General features: G+C 43.0%; 1 protein-coding gene and 1 non-coding gene across 2 annotated transcripts; both read left to right on the top strand.

Moving 5' to 3' along the window:
• Nucleotides 1–168: 168 nt before the first annotated feature.
• On the top strand, nt 169–21,305 carry kpnb1 (karyopherin (importin) beta 1). Its single transcript, XM_051104261.1, has 22 exons — nt 169–390; nt 1,184–1,242; nt 1,700–1,882; nt 4,027–4,227; nt 4,312–4,464; nt 4,546–4,605; nt 4,733–4,822; nt 5,406–5,516; nt 5,609–5,710; nt 6,601–6,825; nt 6,903–7,094; nt 7,367–7,497; nt 9,059–9,206; nt 9,458–9,529; nt 9,660–9,804; nt 12,824–12,906; nt 13,337–13,444; nt 14,489–14,632; nt 17,347–17,452; nt 17,553–17,667; nt 18,528–18,689; nt 20,032–21,305. Coding segments are annotated over exons 1-22 (2,631 nt in total). The 5' UTR covers nt 169–350; the 3' UTR covers nt 20,033–21,305.
• Nucleotides 12,936–13,077, top strand: LOC127161519 (small nucleolar RNA SNORA79). The gene has a single exon (XR_007827069.1). It is a non-coding gene; the product is annotated as a small nucleolar RNA SNORA79 (small nucleolar RNA).
• Nucleotides 21,306–22,580: the final 1,275 nt, after the last annotated feature.

Genomic DNA, 22,580 nt, shown 5'->3' with positions numbered 1-22,580 from the left:
CCTCTTAAACTGGTCAGAGGTGCTGTCTAGGTAGGCCGCTCACTAACTAGGCCTACGCAGCAGGTGCTGAGTCTGTCCGTGACGCTCAGAAGCGCATCGAGCCACTGACGCCGCGTGCGTCGTGACGCCGGATGGGCGGGGCCTCTGACGTCAGCGCGTGATATCGTTCCGCGGGCGGGAGTTCCGCGCGGCCTTTTCCTCGCGACAGCGGCTGATGAGAAGAAGCGGTTAACCGCGAGAACTGCTCGTCTTCGTTATTAGGCGTGGACGCGATTCTGACTCTTCACGACCGATTCCACTCGTTCCTGTCTCCTGTCACTGCGGATCTCGTCGCGTTTGCGCGCGTCAGGATGGAGCTGATCACAATCCTCGAGAAGACCGTGTCTCCAGGTAAGCGCACTCGCTCACGCGTCTGCTTCACACATGTCTGTAGTTTTCACGCGTGTGATCGAGGTTGAACCGACGGCAGGCGTTTGTGTGTGCTAGCGGGCGGCTAACGCGGCGAAGGCCCCGCGACGCTCCGGGCATGTCGTGTAAACGGCCGCGCAAACACACGGAGATGCGTTTTGATCCTCCAGGCTGTCGACGCGAGCCGCAAACGCGCGCATCAGCCGTCAAAGTGGCGCGCCTGCTTGCGTTGCGTTTGAAAACGAGCGTTTGCCGGCCTGTCCTGTGCGGCGGGCGACAGTCTCTCACGGGCAGATAATGTGATTATGTGCGCACATGTCATAACATAAAGCTCTTCGTCAAGTGTCCGTACGTGTTCTCAGCCGGAATGGTTTGACGCGCGCAGTTAGTGCTGGTAAACTTATTAGCGGGTTAGCATGCTAGTCAGGAAGTGGCTAGATGTTAGCATGGCTAGCACTCAGTCATCCTCCGCTAATCTGCTTCAGAAAGTTTCGGGGTCGAGGGTTGATTTTAGTTTTCGGGATGTCTTTGGCTCTGTAACGCATGTGAAATGCTGGCACGGGAGCGCGGGGGGTTTTATCGAGGCGTCGTGAAGAGTGTGCGGCGGTAGCGGGAGCCGATCTCGGCGTGTGCGGCTCGAAATGATCGCTGCGTTTTAAGGCGAGATGCGTGAGTTTGCGGAGCCGCGTTTGGCGGGAGAGGAATGCCGGGACGGTCACGCGTGTCATTTGTCATTCCTCAGAAATGTTCATTCATGCCTGTGATTGATTTTCAGATCGGAATGAGCTGGAGGCGGCGCAGAAGTTTCTGGAGCAGGCGGCCATCGAGAACCTGGTGATAAAACAACTCTACACTCATCCTCATCTGCATGTGTCTGCTCTTAATCTCGCTGTAACTCTGACCTTTCACTTTCTCACTCCTATCCCGATTGTGTCCAGAACCAAACTCAGCTGCCTGGTCAGTGTTTGTGTGAATGTGCCAGCTGCTGTCTGTGGACCGGTGGGGTTTGTTGCAGAAGAACTGCATCAACCTCCCTGTCCTTTACAGCGAGCCGTAAGATGCTGAACGAGACCCTGGCAGCTGTGTTGAGCTCGAGCAGTGACACATTTGAATGCTAGCCAAACATTTTCACTCCTTTTGCATGCTGCACCCATTTCTAGCTTGGCGGAGGTGGACGTCAGAGAGAAACCTCGTCTGATGTTTCCAGATCTGTAGCTTGTGTCTCCAGTTCTCGTGGCAGATCCGCAGTTGCTCCAGGCTCGTTTAAAACCGCCGTCTTGCTTCGTTTCAGCCGACCTTCCTGGTGGAGCTGTCCAAGGTGTTGGCCAATCCCGGGAACACGCAGGTGGCGCGAGTCGCCGCCGGTCTGCAGGTCAAAAACTCTCTGACGTCGAAGGATCCGGATGTAAAGACGCAGTACCAGCAGAGATGGCTGGCCATCGACGCCAGCGCCCGCAGAGAGATCAAAAACTACGTAAGGACCCCCTTCCGTCAGTGCGGTTGGTACACGTCGGCTTGTCTGGAGTGCCGAGGTCTGTTTGTCGCGCTGCGAATGTCGAGTTCGTCGGGGTGTAAATAACACGACGTACAGAGACGTACGCGGCTAACGGTGAACTCAGACCAGCATCAGGGTTGCTGCGCAGTTCAGAAATCAAAGGCAGTAATATCTAAACGAACAAATTCATACCGTGTATATACATATCTATTCTAGAATGAAATACACAGGGTTTCTGCAAGTTTTAAAGTGTGGTTTCAGTTCGGTAAGGGATAATCAATGGTTTGGCGTGCATTAAAGGATTTTAAATGCCCGACGAGAAGTGCGTTTAAAATCCTTTAATGCATGGCAAGCCGTTGATTATCCCATGGATTCCGTGGTTATTTGCCAAGTTATAGACAAGTTAAAAGTAGTATTGCTCTTTGCAGCGCAATGTTTGACAGAATGGGTCAAAAAGACGGTTATTTTCATCAGTTATGACACATTCTGCCCACTTCAAATCAGACACAGAGATGAAATAGTGCGTTAAGATCACATTTATATGAGTGAATTATAACATTTATTTTGAGAAGGCGAGAAAGAGAGAGATGGTGTGTGTGTGTGTGTACCTGCCTGCATGCTGTGCATCTCTCTCTACAAACAACGAATTTATTCAAAAACAGCGGTTTTACCACCACCTTGCTGAGGAATATAATGTAGCGATCTGGTGTCTAGACCATTTCATTAATGAGAATCACGGGAATATAATGAATTGAGAAAAAAGCGAGTTAATAGACATTTAATTTATTATTTATGTTTTGTTTTTTTTTTTTAAATCTCTATATACCGCTTTTAACAATACAGAATTGTGACAAAGCGGCTGTACAGTATTAAATAGGAAATAGTTCATCAATAATGCCAAAGGGCAACAGTAAAACTCAGTTTTGAGGTAAAGATTGAATTGGATTGAATTCAATGGTGTCATCATCCAGCTCAGTTCAGTTCAAATAGTATACAACATCATTTAAGAAATAAGTGTCATTTGAGAAACTAAGCAAGCCAGAGGCGACAGCAGCAAGGAACCAAAACTCCATTGGTGACAGAATGGAGAAAAAACCTTGGAAGAAACCAGACTCAGTCGGGGAGCCAGTTCTCCTCTGTAAATTAATATCAGCCGTATTAAAATGGGTACATATACCAATACTAATGTAATGTAATTGTTCATTATGCTAAAACAAGAATGCAGCGATGTTAGTGAGTGTGTTTTAATTGACTGGAGTCATTCACTTAAATGAGCAAAATGAACTAGGCTTTGTTTCTCTGAAGCATCAGCAGCTGAGTTGATCGCAGATCCCACTGATGGCAATGATTCTGCGGTCCACTTAGGCTTATGATGCTTTTGGGAAATGCAGCCTTGCTTTGTTTTAATGAATTTTGTTTGTTCTGAATGTCCCTGGTTTTACTTAGTAAGTTACAGCCTAGTTTTGATGTAAAGGGGCATTGTTACAACATGAGTAATCGTAATAAAATAGGAAACTGATTAAAATGCATCAAAACTCAGACTTTAGACACATGATGTTTGGTTTTACTCTTGTTTACATTTTAAGAGTAAGAGAATTATTTGAGTTTACTTTCTTAGTGGCTTATCAACACAAACCCAATCTAAAAAGCACACTTCTGTATGCATGACAAATAGAATCATGAAATAAAATAATAATGGCACTTATGTTGTTTATTTTTTTTATTTTTTTTTTGCTCTTTATTAATGTAATGTTATTTACATATATCTGTTCAGACATGGAGAATTCCTGAGCCATGTCATGATTAAGTGTCATATTTCAATAGAAAAAATATTTGTACTGTTATTAAAAGTAAGAACTTACTCAGGGCTTGTGCGACCCAGCCGCGTGATCTTTGTCTCACTTTAAAGGGCTGTTATTCAGATAAACAGAAGACAGTCATGCGTTTCAAGTAGCATGAACGAAGTAGACCAAGGGATGTGCTTTGAGTCTGTAGCGATCGTAAGCGATTTAAGATGATCTTTAGAAGATCTTTGAAAGCTTTCCAGTAGGGGGGGGCGGTCTTTGGTTTCTGAATGTGTATTTTGTGATTGAGCTCGGCGTTCTCTGCTCTGTCTGATGCAGGTGCTGCAGACTCTGGGAACAGAGACCTATCGGCCCAGCTCGGCCTCTCAGTGTGTGGCTGGAATAGCGTGCGCAGAGATCCCCGTCAATCAGTGGCCCGAGCTCATCCCTCAGCTGGTGGCCAACGTTACGGACCCCAGCAGCACAGAGCACATGAAGGAGTCCACGCTGGAGGCCATCGGATACATCTGCCAGGACATCGTGAGTCCTCAGTTCAGTACTCGCTCACTTACTGCTTTGTGTTTCGTGGCACCTGTTTGATTTACCTTGCAAACGGTTTGTCAGGACCCCGAGCACCTTCAGGACAACGCCAACCAGATCCTGACGGCCATCATCCAGGGCATGAGGAAGGAGGAGCCCAGTAACAACGTCAAACTCGCCGCCACTAACGCGCTCCTCAACTCGCTGGAGTTCACTAAAGCCAACTTCGATAAGGAGGTACTGTCGCGTCCTCTGACGCTTACGATTACGAGGCCTCTGCGGTTCTGCCGTTAAATCTGATGCTTTCTCTTTCTCCAGACGGAAAGACACTTCATCATGCAGGTCGTTTGTGAAGCCACACAGTGTCCAGACACCAGGGTGCGTCTCATTTTTAACACGCACGTCTGTCAGATGTTGACTACGTCTGCTGCGGACGGTGTCCAGAATAAGTATTTGTACCGATATGCTTTAGACGCGTAACGAGTGTCATTTTGTCCTGCTGTAGGTGCGAGTGGCTGCGTTACAGAACCTGGTGAAGATCATGTCCTTGTATTACCAGTACATGGAGACGTACATGGGCCCGGCTCTGTTTGCTGTAAGTTTTCAGATGAGCATCAGTACTGCCTGATGTTCAACATCCTCACACCTACAGTGTTCTCTATACAACAACGAAGAGCCTGTGCGGCGGTGTTTGCCACACAAAGGCCGTGTATGCACTTCAGAGTTTCCCTGGCGATCGCTCCTGTAGTTGAGATGACTGCTGTTAATGGTGGGACAGTTTAATCCATTTGTGTTGGACTGAAACGTTAGACCAGATATTCATTATTCAGATATTTTAAGGGGATAATTCACCCCAAAATTAAAATGGTCACTTTACTTCCCCTCAAAAAAAAACCTCCAAAATATCCAAAAGAAGACACTTTGAAGAATAGTATGGCAAAAATACTGTGGAGGTCAGGGTGGAACAGCAACTCGTACAGGTTTGGAACAATTTGAGAGTGAGTAAATGATGGCTTTTTTTTGGGGGGCGAACTGTCCCTTTAAACTGAAGTTGACAGTGGGTTGTGTCTTCAAGTCTTGTGATGTATGGAGTTCTGTAGAAAATGGCTGATCTCGAGCACAGTGAGTGTGATGGATGGATGTCAGTGATGTGCTCTTACCTGCTGCTCTGTGTTCAGATCACAATAGAGGCCATGAAGAGTGACATCGATGAAGTGGCCTTACAGGGAATTGAGTTCTGGTCCAACGTCTGCGACGAGGAGATGGATCTGGCCATTGAAGCCACTGAGGTGATGCGTGACGCCGCCGTTACGTCATTTTCAGTCTGCTGTTCGGCGAGCGCTGTCGTTTCTGAACGCTTTTTGATGTTTTCTGTCCTCAGGCCTCTGAACAGGGCCGTCCTCCAGAGCACACCAGCAAGTTTTACGCTAAAGGAGCCCTGCAGTACCTGGTGCCCATCCTGACACAGACGCTCACCAAACAGGTAAAGCTGGGGTTTTTTTTGGTTTGTTTGTTTTTTGTTTGTTTTTTTGTTTTTGTTTCATTTCCAGCTAGACGTTGTGTGTGTGCAGTAACTTCCTGCTGAGTAAATCAGCATATTGAACCAAAATGAAGTGATCACTGGCGGTTCACTTCTCATACTGCGAATTCTTGAGTCTCATTTACCAACCGTGCATACTTGATAGCCTTAGAACCTAGTCATTTAAAACACCTTAAACCCGACTAACACTGTGTGGTGGTGGTGTTTTTTTTTTTGTTGTTTTTTTTTTTGGCCACGATTTGGTCGTCTGAGCCGCCAACATTTCAGCCCCACGTGCAATGCAGCTCGCAGTCACTGAACATTTTTAGGTTGGTGATGTAAAACTACGGACAAGTTTTCGTGCACGCACCCATTTTTAACACTGTCGTGCGGTCTGTCATTAATGACACTGATATTCCACAGTGTGACATGATGATCATGTTCGTACAGTCGGACAAGTACAATCCTAAAGGACATTTAGAAATCGTACAGCGTGTGGCCGGCTTTAGTTATTCACGCTTAGTTATTTGTGAGTGACGAATCCAATGATAAATTGGCCTTTAGGTGCAACAAGCAGCTCAGTGAGCATAGTGTCAATATCATGTCCATGAATGCTTTGATAAAAACAGCTTCTGCATATTTCACTTTTTTATTTATTTTTATTTATTTATTTTTTTTTGGTTTTTTGTTTTGACCGTTGACCAGCAGCTCTTCTTTGAACATTATTATTGATCTCAGTCAGCTATTTATATATTATATTATATTGTATTATATTATATGAACATAAATATAAATCATCTATTTTATATACATTACTGTTGAGTCTGTATGACGTGAACGTTTGCTCTGTGAAGGATGAGAACGATGACGATGACGACTGGAACCCGTGCAAGGCCGCCGGTGTGTGTCTGATGCTTCTGGCCACGTGCTGTGAGGACGACGTGGTGCCGCACGTGCTGCCCTTCATCAAAGAGCACATCAAACACCCGGACTGGCGCTACCGTGACGCCTCCGTCATGGCCTTCGGCTCCATTCTGGAGGGCCCAGAACTCAACCAGCTGAAGCCGCTGGTCATTCAGGTAAGGGCTGACTCTCGGTCTCGGCGATCGACGCGTCTGTGCCGCTTCTGTGTGTGATGTTGACTGTGTCGCCACAGGCCATGCCCACCCTCATCGAGCTGATGAAGGACCCCAGCGTGGTGGTCAGAGACACGACGGCCTGGACGTTAGGACGCATCTGTGATCTGCTACCCGAGGCCGCCATCAATGAGGTGTATCTGGCCCCTCTACTGCAGTGCCTGATCGAGGGTCTCGGGGCCGAACCCCGTGTAGCCTCCAACGTCTGCTGGGTATGATGCACCGCTGTGCTTTCTTTCTGAGCAGTTGAAACCTTTTGGCACTAAATATAATTCACCTTAGGTTTTGACATCTTTAACTGCTAAGTGTTTACTTCAATATTAGTATAGTATACACATGATGCATTGTGCTCATACTGGTGATCTTGCTTTTGTGTGACTGCTGCAAAAGGAAACAGAGCCCCTCAGACTCACAGCACCTTCTAATGGCATTGATCAGTGTGTTAGTTGTGCTGTAATATGAGATTCACAGATACTGTTTTCAGGCTTTCTCCAGTTTGGCTGAAGCGGCATACGAGGCCACAGACGCTGCCGACGATCAGGAAGAGCCCAGTACATACTGCCTGTCCTCTTCCTTTGAGCTCATCGTCCAGAAACTGCTGGAGACCACAGACAGGTAAACCATGATGAGGTCGTACAGCTGCCACGCTTGAGCGTTTCCCACAGGGCTTGGGTTTGGGCTCATGCAGCCCTGAAGGGAAAATGTTGTTCATTTTAGCATTAAAGGAGTGGTTCACTTCCAGAACAAAGATTTACAGATAATTTACTCACCCCTTTGTCATCTGAGATGTTCATGTCTTTGGTTCTTCAGTCATAAAGAAATTACTTTCTTGAGGAAAACATTGCAGGAATTTTCTCCATATAATGGACTTCTGTGGTGTTTGTGAGTTTGAACTTCCAAAATGGAGTTTTAATGCATCTATAAAGGGCTCTAAATGATCCCAGCCGAGGAAGAAGGGTCTCATCTAGTGAAACGATTGGTTATTTTCAAAACAAATGGACAATTTATATACTTTTTAACCTCAAATGCTCGTCTTGTCTATTCTCTGCGATGCGCATGTGTACTCTGTGTGGTCCTCGTCAATAGAGTTAGGATATGTTGAAAAACCCATCTCGTTTTCTTCTCCAACTTCAAAATCGAAATAACTCATTACAGATCTAGTGAAATGCTGTGGTGATCTGTCCAAAAATTTGACTGTGAAAATAATGTTTCACTGATGTCCCAAATGCATGTTAATCTCACTACATTCACTGATGTGCTGAAAACACTGGATCACGAGCGAATCGCACGCTTTGCTTTAAAACACGCAGCACAAACCGACTATATACGTCAGTTTTAGCTCAACTGACGCATGCTTTGTCAAAGCAGTGGCTCAAAACTTCAGAGATGTTTTATTATGAGAAGTAAAAAAAATCAGTTCATTAAGAAACTGGCAGTACAGAATAGCTGGAGTATCTAGAGAGAAATCTAAAACATGCAGTGTTGAGGCTCCAGGATCAGTATTGTGAATCACTGCACTAATCAAACACCTGATTAACGCACCAGCTCATTAATAAAGACTGAGACCTCAAATGCAAAGCCAGTAGAAGGCAATCTTGCAGCCTTTAGCCAAAAAAGCGTCACAGCTCTTTTTTTTTTTTTTTTTTTTTTTTTGCATGTCAATCGAGGAGAGTTTTCACTATGCTAAATAAGCAGCTTTTTAGAGGAAACGGCTTATTTAATACATCGACAGCCTATCGGCTAACCTTCAACATTTTTTTTTCACTGAACAATACTTTTGGATTTAACTATTTTTAGTTTGCCATGAAAAATGCCCTTTTTAACAGAAGTCAGACTTTTTGCAACAGGTGGGATTCATTTTGAAGCACTTCTCATTCCTTCCTATGGTATCTGTAAACCGTGATTGAGTGTTGCAGAATTCAGTAATGCGATTTGATTATTAAGGCACACATGATCCAAGTTGACTGTTACGCCTTCTCCAGTAGTAAGTAATGTAGACCCTTTCATCTCTCAATACTAAGACAGACTCTGTCAAATGTGTGTGCAGGAAGAGAGCGGCATCAGACGCACAGTACTGGTGTACTCACGTAGCGAGTGTGAGGATGTGAGCTGATTCTGATGCCCCTCCTGTAAATGAGCTCCAGTGCAGTGATTTCCATCTTTTATTTGCTCTTAGGCCAGACGGGCATCAGAATAACCTGCGGAGCGCGGCGTACGAGGCTCTGATGGAGATCGTGAAGAACAGTGCGAAGGACTGTTACCCAGCGGTGCAGAAGACCACGCTGGTCATCATGGAGCGACTGCAGCAGGTCCTGCAGATGGAGGTGAGACGACGACACGCGCCGCTTCACAATGGGATCGACGACACGTTTCAACAGCTGATTCGCCAGCGATCTGTTACCACATTGAAGAGCATCAAAGCCACATTTATTGTTACACATTTATTATTCATAACTGACAATGTCGAAAGCATCATTGATTCATATGAAAAGTATCAAAGCTTATTGCAATTATCTAATAACGTTCAGTGGAGTTATAACCCAGCCCCATGATGCTTGTTTTGTCTCTTTTCCAGTCTCACATCCAGAGCACGTCAGACAGGATCCAGTTCAATGACCTGCAGTCTCTGCTGTGCGCCACCCTGCAGGTCAGACCTCTCGCAGCTCTCCTGGCCTGAGTCTGCCGCTGCTGCTTGTGTGTGTGTGTGTGTTTGTGTGTGTGTGTGTGTGTGTGTGTGTTTGTGTGTTTGTTCTCATCTATGTCTTGTCCTTCACCAGAACGTGTTGAGGAAGGTGCAGCATCAGGACGCGCTGCAGATCTCAGATGTGGTGATGGCGTCTCTGCTGCGCATGTTTCAGAGCACCGCCGGCTCTGGAGGCGTTCAGGAGGACGCGCTCATGGCCGTCAGCACTTTGGTGGAAGGTGAGGGGCATTTCGTCCACAGTACTAGCATGGCGCCGTACTCTTGCTATGAATGTGCATTAATATTACATTATATACATATAGGGCTGGGTGATATAACGATAACCATCGCGATATAAATTTCCTTGATAAACGATAAAGGGTTCAATATGAAGCGCGTCACTTGGACCAAATCATAGTTAAAACCGTGGCGCAACGCAAACTTACTAGAGCAGACGTGTTTACTAGCTGATGAGCCTCGATCACTAAACGGTGCCAGTGTGAAGCGCTTGAATTCAGCGAAGAACACAAATGACTCTGTTTGAGGCCAGATGAAATGGCGTGACAAACATGAGAAACACTGCGCAACAGTACAGTCAGATGGCTTTTTAATCTACACATCACCATCATTTACCATAGATTTACTGTAGGAGCACTAACTGTGCAGTAGTATTGTCAGAAATGTTGGTATTTGTCTCAAAACTCAAACATGGAGTAATAATTACATTTCACCATATAAAAATGAGGTTGCTGCAATTATTACAGATATTACTGATTTTGATGATAAACATAAATCTACATTTGCATCATAACTCAAGCTACTATCAGATGTGTGCTTCTAAGAGACAAAGTGTTTTATGATTATTAGTGTAAGTAAGTGTAAGTATTATTATCAGCCAACAATATTAAAACAATATTACTCATTAACACATGCAAGATTTTTTTTTTTTATTCTATTAAGATTTATTTAATGAAAAAATGACTGGATAACGTGTAAAGAATTCAAAAAGTGTTTGTCATGTTCTGACCAGAAAGAATAGTTTAACGACACAATTCAAGTCAAGTCATCTTTATTTATACAGCAATACAGAATTGTGATAAAGCAGCTGTACAGTATTAAATGGGAAATAGTGCATCAATAATGCAAAAGGGCAACAGTAAACACTCAATTTTCAGTTAAAGGCAGTTCATCAATGGATTCAGTGGCGTCATCATCTAGCTCAGTTCAGTTCAAATAGTATACGATATCGTTTGAGAAATAAGTGTCCCCAGCTAAGCAAGCCAGAGGCGACAGCGGCAAGGAACCAAAACTCCCATCAGTGACAAATGGAGAAAAAAAAACCTTGGGAGAAACCAGGCTCAGTCGGGGGGGCAGTTCTCCTCTGGCCAGACACAGAGGACTCATCTGGTTCCCGTGGTCTTGTGCCGACGGCCGTCTAGCTGACGAGGTCTTCACTGGGGATCCGTCTCTGGGGCTCATCTAGTCGATGTGGTCTCCGCTGACATTCAGGGCTGTAGAGGTCGTCTCTAGGTGCTGATCCTCCGTCTGGGCTGGGTACGGACTGGATCTGGTGGTTAAGGTGACCTCGGAATAAGAAAGAAACAGACTAATATTAGCGTAGATGCCATTCTTCTGACGATGCACCGAGTACATCGGGTGTTATGGGAAGTGTTCCCGGTTCCGGTTGACCTAATTAGTGCAGCCTAACAATCCTTTAATGGATTTGAATTATAGGAATATGTTGATGTGTTATGTGTAAGCCAAGTTAAAGAGATGGGTCTTTAGATTTAAACTGACAGAGTGTGTGTGCGTCCCAAACAGTGTTAGGTAGATTGTTCCAGAGTTTGGGCGCTAAATAAGAAAATGATCTGCCGGCTGCGGTTGATTTTGATATTCTCGGTATTATCAAATTGCCAGAGTTTTGAGAACGCAGCGGACGTGAGGGACTATAATGCGATAAGAGCTCGCTCAGGTACTGAGGAGCTAAACCATTCAGGGCTTTATAAGTAATTAGCAAGATTTTAAAATCTATACGATGTTTAATAGGGAGCCAGTGCAGTGTAGACAGAACCGGGCTAATATGGTTATACTTTCTGGTTCTAGTAAGAACTCTAGCTGCTGCATTTTGGACCAGCTGGAGTTTGTTTATTAAGCGAGCAGAACAACCACCCAATAAAGCATTACATCAGCATTTGACATTGAGAGCATAGGTCGTAATTTAGATATTTTTGAGATGGAAAAATGCAGTTTTGCAAATGCTACAGATGTGGTTTTCGAAGGAAAGACTGTTATCAAACAGCACACCTAGGTTCCTAACTGATGACAAAGAATTGACAAAACAGACCCTTTCAAAGTTTACAAAGTATTAGACAGTGTTTTAGGTTATTACACGCTGAGGTTTTAGGTCCAATAATTAACACCTCTGTATTTTCAGAATTTAGCAGTAAGAAATTACTTGTCATCCAATTTTTTTTTTAAACTGAACTACACAATCCGTTAGTTTTTCAAATTGGTATGTTTCGCCGGGCCGCGAAGAAATATAGAGCTGAGTATCGTCAGCGTAACAGTGAAAGTTAACACCGTGTTTCCTGATGATATCACCCAAGGGTAACATGTAAAGCGTAAAAAGTAACGGCCCTAGTACTGAGCCTTGAGGTACTCCATACTGCACTTGTGTTCGATATGATACCTCTTCATTTACTGCCACGAATTGATAGCGGTCAGATAAGTACGATTTGAACCATGCCAATGCACTACCACTAATGCCAACATAATTTTCAAGTCTGTTCAAGAGAACGTTGTGGTCAACAGTATCAAACGCAGCACTAAGATCCAGTAGCAATTAACAGCCTGGTTTTACAACTTTCACATTGTAGCAAAAATCTGTCTTTAAACTTGAAAGAAATAACTGATATGAAAATAAAACAATTATCATGATAATTTTTTGGCCATATCACCCAGCCTTGTATACATATATTATTGTTTTATATTATGTTAGTAAACAGTTATCACAATGGTATTATCAAACAGGAATAGTTAGTATTTATATAGAGAGAGTGAGAAAAACACACTCCTGAAAGTGTTTGTAATGTGTAAAATCCAGCTGGAAATGTTTAATGTCAGACTGCTGACCTCTCACCTAACATGCTTGTGTTACAAGGAAGTGCATCCATACAATAGATTCCAGTATTGTATATCGTGAGTGAATAAAATCTGAACAAATAAAATCATCTTTTCCCCTCGTTCTTTCCTTTCCAGTTTTGGGCAGTGATTTCTTGAAATACATGGATGCCTTCAAGCCTTTCCTGGTTATCGGACTGAAGAATTACGCTGAATATCAGGTAATGCTGGGCTTGGAGCTGGCGTTTGTTGATGATTGTTCCTCCTGCTGCTCTGAGCTCAGGCAGCTCAGGATTTTACATCATCATAGAGAATCAGAGTCTGTTTCACCCGGGGTGTGCCGACCCATCGGTCGCCTGTGGCCACACCGGATATTGCGGGACTCGACAGCTCAAACTCGCCAGAAGAGCAGTGACGGCATGTTTTTTTTTTTTTTTAGATTAGTTGCACAACCATACTAAAATATATTTCCATGCTAAAATAATCTAATTGCTATAATGTAGTGTAACCTTGAACTTATTAAAACTGGAGAGTAATTACACAGTAGTGAATTACAGTACAGTAGGGTGTGTTCAAATTTCATGACCAGTTATAAGTTCTGCTTTCAGAACTTGAAATGAGTGTTGAGCGTGTGCCGTGTCGTCCGTGCAGGTGTGTCTGGCTGCGGTGGGGCTGGTGTGTGATCTGTGTCGAGCTCTGATGGCCAACATCCTGCCTTACTGTGACGAAATCATGCAGCTGCTGCTGGAAAACCTGGGTGTAAGTAACGGCATCATTAGTTCGTAACGATCAGCCTAATCGCTTGCGTGAGGTCAGAGCGAGACCAAAACAACAGAAATGAGTTCAATAAGAACGGCGTATTTACAATATTCACAATGAACTTAAACTAGCGGAGCGTAGGCTGTTAAGTCTGGAGTCACTTTGTACCGCACCCTGAAACCCGTCCCTAAGAATCCCGTGACTTGTCAGTCCACCGGTGCATATACAGTCCAGCTAAAGCGTTAGTCCGGTGCAGTGCGCCGTGGTTTTCTGGGGAGGCGAGTCTGCTAAGATGCTCAGCGGTCCATCGAGTGGGTGATCAGCACTTGGTGTACCCTGTTTGAATCACATTCTACCTCCTGATACTGGTAGCTTCCTGTTTTCTGTCATGTATTTGGTCACATGGCATATAGACCATGCATCGTCACCGTCCTATCAGTCATCTCTCTTTACTCTGTGTTAAGTGGAATTTGATGTACTGTAATGTAACAGGCTACTGCTAGCAAGCAGCTAATCGCGTCCCTTTAGTGGCTCCGTACCCCCCACTGATCTCATCATCCATCACGAGGTTTCACCGTAGACATCATCTGGTGTCAATCTGGTAGACGTCACCCAACCGTAAACAGGGTCAGATGGCACTGCGTGTTATCGGGGTTAAAAGAATGAGGCAATGCAACAAAGATTAATTTAGAGTAGTGTGTTTACAACAAACGCGTTGGACCTCGTTCGTGAAACCTCAGTAAATGTATGTAAATTCAGAGAAATTTCTGTGTAAAACAGACATTCCTGGAAACACTCTGGATTCACAAACATGTCGTAAACCTCACATTACATGCTGTAACCAGCAATATTCTCCATTTGTTGTTCAGTCAGACGGCAAACCAACTTTTAAAATATAATGATAGTGCATCAAATTCAGTGGCATCAGTTTGCTGAAAAGAACACAACGTTTAGATGTGGTAGGGAGCGGGTGTGTACACCTATACTGCAGACATATTCTGTATGATTTATTTTTTTTAAACTGTTTTGAATGTGTCTTTGCAGAACGAGAATGTGCACAGGTCTGTGAAACCCCAGATCCTGTCTGTGTTTGGTGATATTGCTCTTGCCATTGGCGGTGAATTCAAGAAGTACCTGGACATTGTGCTGGACACTCTGCAGCAGGCCTCGCAGGCACAGGTGGACAAGGTAAGAGGCGCATCCCTAGACAGCCCTCGTCCCTTTACACCACAAGTCATAAATTGTCAGCGCGCAGCAGATTGAGTCAGTTCAGTCTGTGGATGAATCTTTCTGACTGCACCTCCTTGAGTCCTGTAGAGACTCCTGTAGAGGGTGCCTCTCGTGTTCAGTGGGTGTAATAAAGCATTTGAGAATTTCGTTTGCGGTTAGGGTTATTGTAGGGGCCAATCTGTGTCACCGATTACATAATTGCATTCATTCTTGTAACGCTTAAAAAAAAAAAAAAAACCTCCCTCAATTAAGGTGACTGTGAATGTTTTCTGTCTGTTTCAGTTTCTGGTTTAGTAAATGTTCTTATGGTGTAAAAATCTGAAGTATGTCATTAACCAAGGGTTTTCAAACCTCATCTAATACTCCTGATTCAAATCATCATCTCACTAGGAGAGACTGCAAGACCTGAATTGGGTGTCTGATAAGAAAGACGTACAAAATGTGCGGGGCAGGGGTGACTCCAGGACAGGTTTGAAAACCCCTGTCATAAACTACTGGTGCGTGATGATCACATTTGAACTACAGTTACTATAGTGCGTCTCTAAAAATGCCTCCTTTTTTTTTTTTTTTTTCTTATTCATGATTATAACAGTCATATCTGTTAAGAAGACGTGGATTAAAGCACTCTGTGCGTATAGATTGACGAACAAACGGGGAATGTCTGTACAGGATTGCTCGGCCCACGATGATTCCGCTTTAAATTGCTCATTTTTGCGCATACAGTGATAATCGATGCACGCTTGGCTCTAAACATATGACTTAACAATACAGACTGTATAATGACAGCTGACGACAGACAATTGAGTTTATACCGATTCAGTCCGAGTCACTAAATAGCGAGTATATTCTGATACGGAGTCCTTATCAGTTTTTCTAGTAAAACAGTTCTGTCACGCTCTGCATGTCTTTCAATGTTTCTGCTCATGTTCAGATGAGCTCTTCACGTGAGCAGCGATCTCTTTACGGCTCCAGATCTGATTGTTGCAGTGTGTTGTCCTTTCACACAAACTGAGATTTGTCAAAAGAGGACCCTCTATTGAATGTGTACAACACAGGCTTCAGCGGACATCGTTTAATCCACTGGGCTCGTACGGATTACCGTCACAGCGGCCGGGGCTGCGCTCGAGCGTCGACATTTTGTAGTCTAGTGATGTTACTACGTTTCCATTAGGGGTATCTGTATTTGTATTTGTTGAGGGGGGGAAAAGTATTTGTATTTGTATTTGCATTCGAGTAAAATTCAAAATAGGCGTAAAAATCCTTTTTTTTTTTTTTTTTTTTTTTTGCGTTACACTTCTACACACTTTTTTTGGCTGGTGGAGGACCAAGAGATCTCAGCAGCAGCCACACTCTTTTCTATTTGGTTGCCCAAATCCATGTGAGGAGTTTCAACTAAGTTAATGGGTGACGGGAAGCTATGCTAAGGTGAACTGGGGAGTCGCTCTCTAAACGAGGGCTATTAAAATTGCTTTTGAATGCGCGCGCGCGTTTTACTTTCGGTTTCGTTTTAACGATGGCGCGAAACTCTCGGCGGTGCTGAGCGTGCATTCCACAATACAAGACATTAATTTAACAAAACTATTCAAAAGTGGTGGGACACAAACGGGATTTTGAAAAGTGTGTCCCCAGTGGAAATTACGCCCCTGCGTGAGTGGAGTTATCATTTGATGTGAGTGTATGCCAGAATGTGCGCTGTAGCACAAAATATAGTATATTTCTTCAAAAGCAGATTGTGGAGACATTTTTATTGTCCACAATCAAAAATCGTCATATCACACACCCCTAATTGCAATGTAGTTTGTGCAAATCCGGAACAGAGGTTGGTTAAGAGAGAGAGAAAAAACGGCCGGTTCCGAGTTTCAGCGGAGCAGTGTCAGTGACACGGGAGTGATTGACGACTAATATCTAAAATCTGTTAAGAATGTACAGATCGAGTTTCATTAGTTATGTAATGTTGGAGAAAACGGCGAAACTGTCACTGTATCAGCTCACAGCGGTCTGGGCAGTAGTTCGGCTAGCGAAAGTTTTGTAAAGAAATAAAAACAAGTCGCACCGCAACGATTTCTCGCACTCGCACAAATGCTTCCAAATATATTTTGAGGTCGCGCAGATTAAATTTTGGGAGCATATGCCCTGCCCCCAACCCCTCCGACTCCTGAATGTCACTCACTCACTCGCTCATGCGGGCGTGCACTGCGGTCTCATGAGGAAACGCAGCTTTTTGATATAAAGTTTTTCTTGTTCCCGAATACAAATATTTTTTTTTAAGTATTTGTTCGAAATAAGTATTTGTAAAAACACGCTATTTGTGCCTTTCCGAATACCGTATTCGGGTTCGGCTCCACCCCTAGTTTCCATTTTATGACGTTGAAATTGCAGTTATGAGAATTGAATCTCAGGTGCTCTGAAATCCTAGAATTAAGTTTGCCTGAACTACTTATTATTATTATTATTATTATTATTATTATTATTATTATTATTATTATTATCATTATTATTATTATTATTATTATTATTATTATTATTATCATTATCATTATTATCATTATCATTATCATTATCATTATCATTATTATCATTATCATTATCATTATCATTATTATTATCATTATCATTATTATTATTATTATTATTTTGTTTTATTTTATTTCTCTTAAACTGCTGTTTTACAGACGGACTACGATATGGTGGACTATCTGAACGAGCTGAGAGAGGGCTGTCTGGAGGCGTACACTGGGATCATCCAGGGCTTGAAAGGAGACCAGGAGAATGTGCACCGTAAGTTCACTTGACCTCCATCTCATAACTGTCACATGATGACGCTTAAATGGATTCGTGTTAAAACCGTGTGTTTCCCCCTTGTGCCCGATCTGTGCAGCCGATGTAATGCTGGTACAGCCTCGTGTTGAGTTTATCTTGTCTTTCATTCACCACATTGCTGAGGATGAAGACCGATCCGACGGAGTTGTTGCCAATGCCGTCGGCCTCATAGGGTAAGAACGTCTCGTTTGATGAATCGTTTCGACATTAATAAGCCTCAGGGCTCAACGATAAAGATGTTTTTCTGCTGGCGCAGTTGAGGAAGAAAATTGTCACTTGCCCTGCCAGAAACAACTTTGTTGTTTTTAACCAATGTAACCACCGTGTTTTATATGCCGACGCAGCTTCACGGTTCTCGATTCCAGTTTTGATACCACAGCAGAAACTACTAACCTAGCCAATATAAAGTTCACAGGTTAAAACCTTGTAAGATACAAGTGATTTATTTAAACAGTGTTTGAAGTTTTTCAGGCAGGGCTCATAGTACATTATTCCTGTAGGATTTCTTTCCTCAATACTGAAATAATTAGGTTAGTGACAGTCCAACCTGCCATGTGTGTATGTTTTTGTGACTCATCAGGACACAAATTCGTAAAATGACATGGGTATTACAAGGAGAGGGTGAAATATGAGGACATTCTGATTGTCCCTGTAATTCAAAAGGCTTATAAATCATACAGCATGAGTTTTTCTGAGAAAGTAAAAGCCCCGTGAGGGTTAGGTTTAGGTGTAGGGCGATAGAAAATATGGTTTATAAAAACAATAGAAGTCTGTGGAAAGTCCCCACAATTCACAAAAACAAACCTGTGTATTTGTGTCTCTACAAGCCTGGACCTGTTCTGATCGTTTGTTGCTAACCTTATTCTGGGTGTTATGTGCAGAACTGTTGGGTTAGACTTGTTACCCCTGATTAAACCAATGCATTTCAGCTTGTTCACTGGTCTCACATATGTCCTCTGTTGCTCTGGCACATAATTAAGTAGACCTTTTTGTTTTTTTTTTTGTGTGTTTCTGTTTTTTTTCCTGCTTACAGTGACCTGTGTACAACTTTTGGCAAAGATGTGATGAAGCTGGTGGAGGTTCGACCTCAGATCAACGATCTGCTGTCTGAAGGCCGGAGGTCTAAGACCAGCAAGACCAAGACTTTAGCTACATGGGCCACAAAGGAGCTCCGCAAGCTGAAGAGCCAAGCTTGGTATGTGACTGCACCTCACTGAAACCTCACCACACCTGTCCAGAGCACGCAGGCGCCACGTTTGACCAAAAAAAAAAAAAAAAAAAAACCATTACGGCCTGTTCACATCAGCACAAAAAGTCAGTCCAACTTCTGCCTGTCCCTCGTCTGTTCAGATGGCAGACGGGTTTAATGAAAATGCAGTTTGACTGTCTGACAGTAGGTGGAGCTCACGGAAAGGAGAAATACAGCAGTATAATATGCTATTGCTGGTATTTTCTCATTATTGCCTTTTATGCTCATTTTTGCTGTTGGCATGTAACCCAAAGCATGACTCTTATTTAGGGACGAACGATATCTGATATTTGGCATTTTTCAAAAATCTGCATCGGCCAATAAGTTGTTCTGTTCTGCTGATATGTTCGAGACGGCCTAATATGAATAGAAGTGTCTAATAATGAGATGGAACTGTTGAACGAAGCAATTAAATGCTTTCTCATTTACCGTCAGTGTTCAACAAATACGCATTTATATCATTTAAACAAATGTCTAAACATTTAATTCCACTGACCTTGCAAACGAGAGGTCATTGCACACTGAAATATTCAAATGTGTTTTTTGTATTTGTCATTCTTTCCTATCAAAATGCTTGCTACAGATTAAAAAAACGCAGATGATCGAACCTGATCCAAACTTTTTTGTGACGGACGAAAGCGTGTAAACCCGATTGACAAAATGTGAGGTCGTATTTATTTTTTAACTTGCTGAAATTTCGGTGTGTAATGATCTTTAGTCGAATCTAGTTATGAGACGTTGTGAAGTGTGCATTTGTATCCTGCGTGATCGCGTGCGCTCTGCGTAAACGTAGATCCGTGCGAATTGAATATTTATATATTTTTAAATATTTCTTGTAATAGGATTACAGAATCAGGAATTTGTCATGTAAAGTACAAGTATGTTTATAGTACACATTTATTTTTAATATAATTCATTTTCAAATTATTCCAAACTTCTCAAGCGGTGAAAACAGGGTTTTTTTTGTTTTGTTTTGTTTTATTTTAAATGGAGCAGTGTTGACACATTAGCTGCTGTTCATTCGCATGATCTAGCCATAAATGTTTTTCGCCATGAAAATGGCCACAGAGGTGGTGTGAAATGTAAACAAACAGAAACCGTTTGTTATCGTTCTGAACGTTAGTCCTGGTGTGAACAGGCCTTTATTGCTTCTAAAAGTAGTTAGTTTTCGTGACGTTCATCTAACATTTCACCCTAACTGAAGGCCCTCAAACGTCTGCCGGAAACTGCGGTTTTGCTCTGTGTTTTGAGCTGTGATCTCTATTGTTTCCTTCTGGTTTGTTTTCAGATTACCGGCTGTGGAAATTCCACCAAGAATAATGGAAATCAAACCCACTGAGGTTTCTTCTGTCTTTTACACATAGACGTCAAAGCAGAAGTGACGTGTGCGCTGAGATGAGTGTCTGAGAATGTGAGCGAGTGAGAAAGAGTGAGAGAGACATCACACCACCTTCAGAGTTCAATTCCAGCAGCTGCCAGCAGAAAAACTCAGCGGCCCACGACCTTCACCTTACCAAGCCCTCTTCTCCATGTGTCTCTGACCCCACTAATAAACCATTCGAGACGATCCACGTTCTCTACGCACCTGCGTTTGAAAAGCTAGCGCGTCGCGTTAGCGCGAGTTTGCCGACGCGCCTGCATTTAGCTAAAGGAAGGACCGTTGTGCGTCTGCAGCGAAGACATCTTTGGGCATCTTTGAAAGGTGTCACGACTGCAGGTGGTTCCCCGTTACGCAATCATTTGTCAGAAGATACAAAACGAGAAGGAAGCGGTGCTGCTGGAGATTCTAATGGCGTGACTGGAGTGTGAGTGTGTGAATGAACGGAGGGGGTCGCTGTTTCCACATCCCCTCTTACTATTTCAACCAATAATAAATAAACATGATAAATATCTTGTTTGCAAATTCAGTGAGATGCACTTATGTAAACATAGGAGAGCGGCAAGTAGTCAGGGATGGGCGGCACTCGGGTGAACTGGCGACGAGCGTTCATCCTGCTTTTCTCAAAGTCGATTGCTGCGGTATTTTTTTTTATTTTTATTTTTCCCCCCCCCTTTTTTTTTTTTTTTTTTTTTTAAAGAAAAAATCTGAAAATAAATGGTTCTGTTGTTAGTGTGTTAGTACGGATGGTGCAGATACGCAGAGCTTTCGCCTGCCCTAGGGAAGACTTTTGCTGGTGCAGGTTCTAGCAGAGCAATCCATGTTCAAGGGGTACAGGAATTAGACACTTCCACTTCCTCCTCTATTCTCCTTCATTTGTTTTGCAGGAAATTGAGTGCCAAATCCATGCGGATACCAATGGACTTGAGCTTAATACGTGTTAACATGTAGAAGATGCAAAATAAACATGTCAACAATGTCACAATCTGATTTGCATTGATGTGCTTTGGTTGTAATTTTTTTTTTTTTTTTTTCTTCTTCTTTTTTTTCCTTGCGGCACTTAATTGGAGTCATTCACCAAGCTTTTAAAAAAGAATGGACAGAATCAGACGTTTGTATGAGGTTATATTTTTCCATTGATATGAAAATAAAATAAAATTGAACCTTTCCGGTTGTACATCTGATACGTTTCCGTCGATTCTGTTCGGGCGGCCCGGTCGTAACGACCGCCTTTATTTCCCAACTTCAGCGGATCAAACGGCCCTCTGACGGCGTCGGGGGTTTCCTTGCTGGATGTCTCTTCCCCTGTTTCCACATGTATGTGGGTCATGTTGATGTTCAACATTGTTCTGAAATGATCTTCGTTGAGTTTAACAGACTTGGCTAATAAGGGCATAAGGGGACGCTTTCCAAAAGTAAGTCGATGCTGCAAGAGCTGTTTGCCTGCATCTGAAGAATCTGCCTTTACTGGAAACATTGTGATTTATAAAATCGGTGTGATGATTCGAAGGTGTTTTTACAGAGTAGTAAGACAAAGGCAAACGGTTTTCGCATGACTGGTATTAAATAAAAGAACCTGATGTGAAACGCTGGTGCCGTGTACTTGTTGATGGACGTCACCTTTGCAGTGTTCACACAATGCACATTGTGAACTCGCTAGCCACTTGATGCTTTAGAAGTCGTTTTAAAGTCAATAAATGAGCGACTTAAAAGTTTGGTGTTTCATGCTGATGTTTTTCTGCCTCCTTCATTGTCTGCTGGGTGTTTATATGAAATGTGGAACCGAGGTCTTGATGAGCACCTTAAACGGGGAAAAGATTTGTGGAACCTTGTTGTCATTTGTTTTAAAAAAAAAAAAAAAAAAACGTTAGAATTTATAGCTGTGTAACCGTATGTAGAAAGACACTGAGGATAATTCAGGCAAGTTGATGGAGCTATGGTGATAAACCCTGGAGTTGCTTAAACTATGAGGCTGTAAATGCGATCAAATTCAACTGTGGAAAGCTGTTCGCAACCTGATTTTACCAAGTACGACATGTTCCTGGATCAACATCTTTGCTGACCCTTGAACAACATTGTGATTGTGAAGTTTAGGCCAGTGTCATTCATCTATCGTTTGCTCTGATTTTAAGGATTACTCATGGGTAAGGTTAGGTTTAGGTGTAGGGATGTGGTCAAGATCAAATTTTTGGATTGAAATGTCACAAAATATGTTGACCCAGGAACACTTCTAACTTCTAGCAAAATCAGGAAGTGCGTCAGACTCCACTGCTGCACAGAAAGCTGCGCTCTGAGTTTTTAGGAAGTTGTGGTATGAACAAGAAAGGCTCTGAACTCACTTCATGCTGAAAAAAAGAACCAGGTTCTCTTTTAAGTCCACTATAGCGTGAACACCAAAAGGAATGGGGTCACTTTTACCTGAAGGACTCGACTGAATCAAACACTTCAGCTGGACGCTT

Source organism: Labeo rohita, unplaced genomic scaffold (genome assembly GCF_022985175.1).
Source record: "Labeo rohita strain BAU-BD-2019 unplaced genomic scaffold, IGBB_LRoh.1.0 scaffold_66, whole genome shotgun sequence".
In the NCBI taxonomy this organism is placed as follows: Eukaryota; Metazoa; Chordata; class Actinopteri; order Cypriniformes; family Cyprinidae; genus Labeo; species Labeo rohita.
Note: the sequence above shows the minus strand (reverse complement) of the source record. Positions and strands in the feature narration are given on the sequence as shown.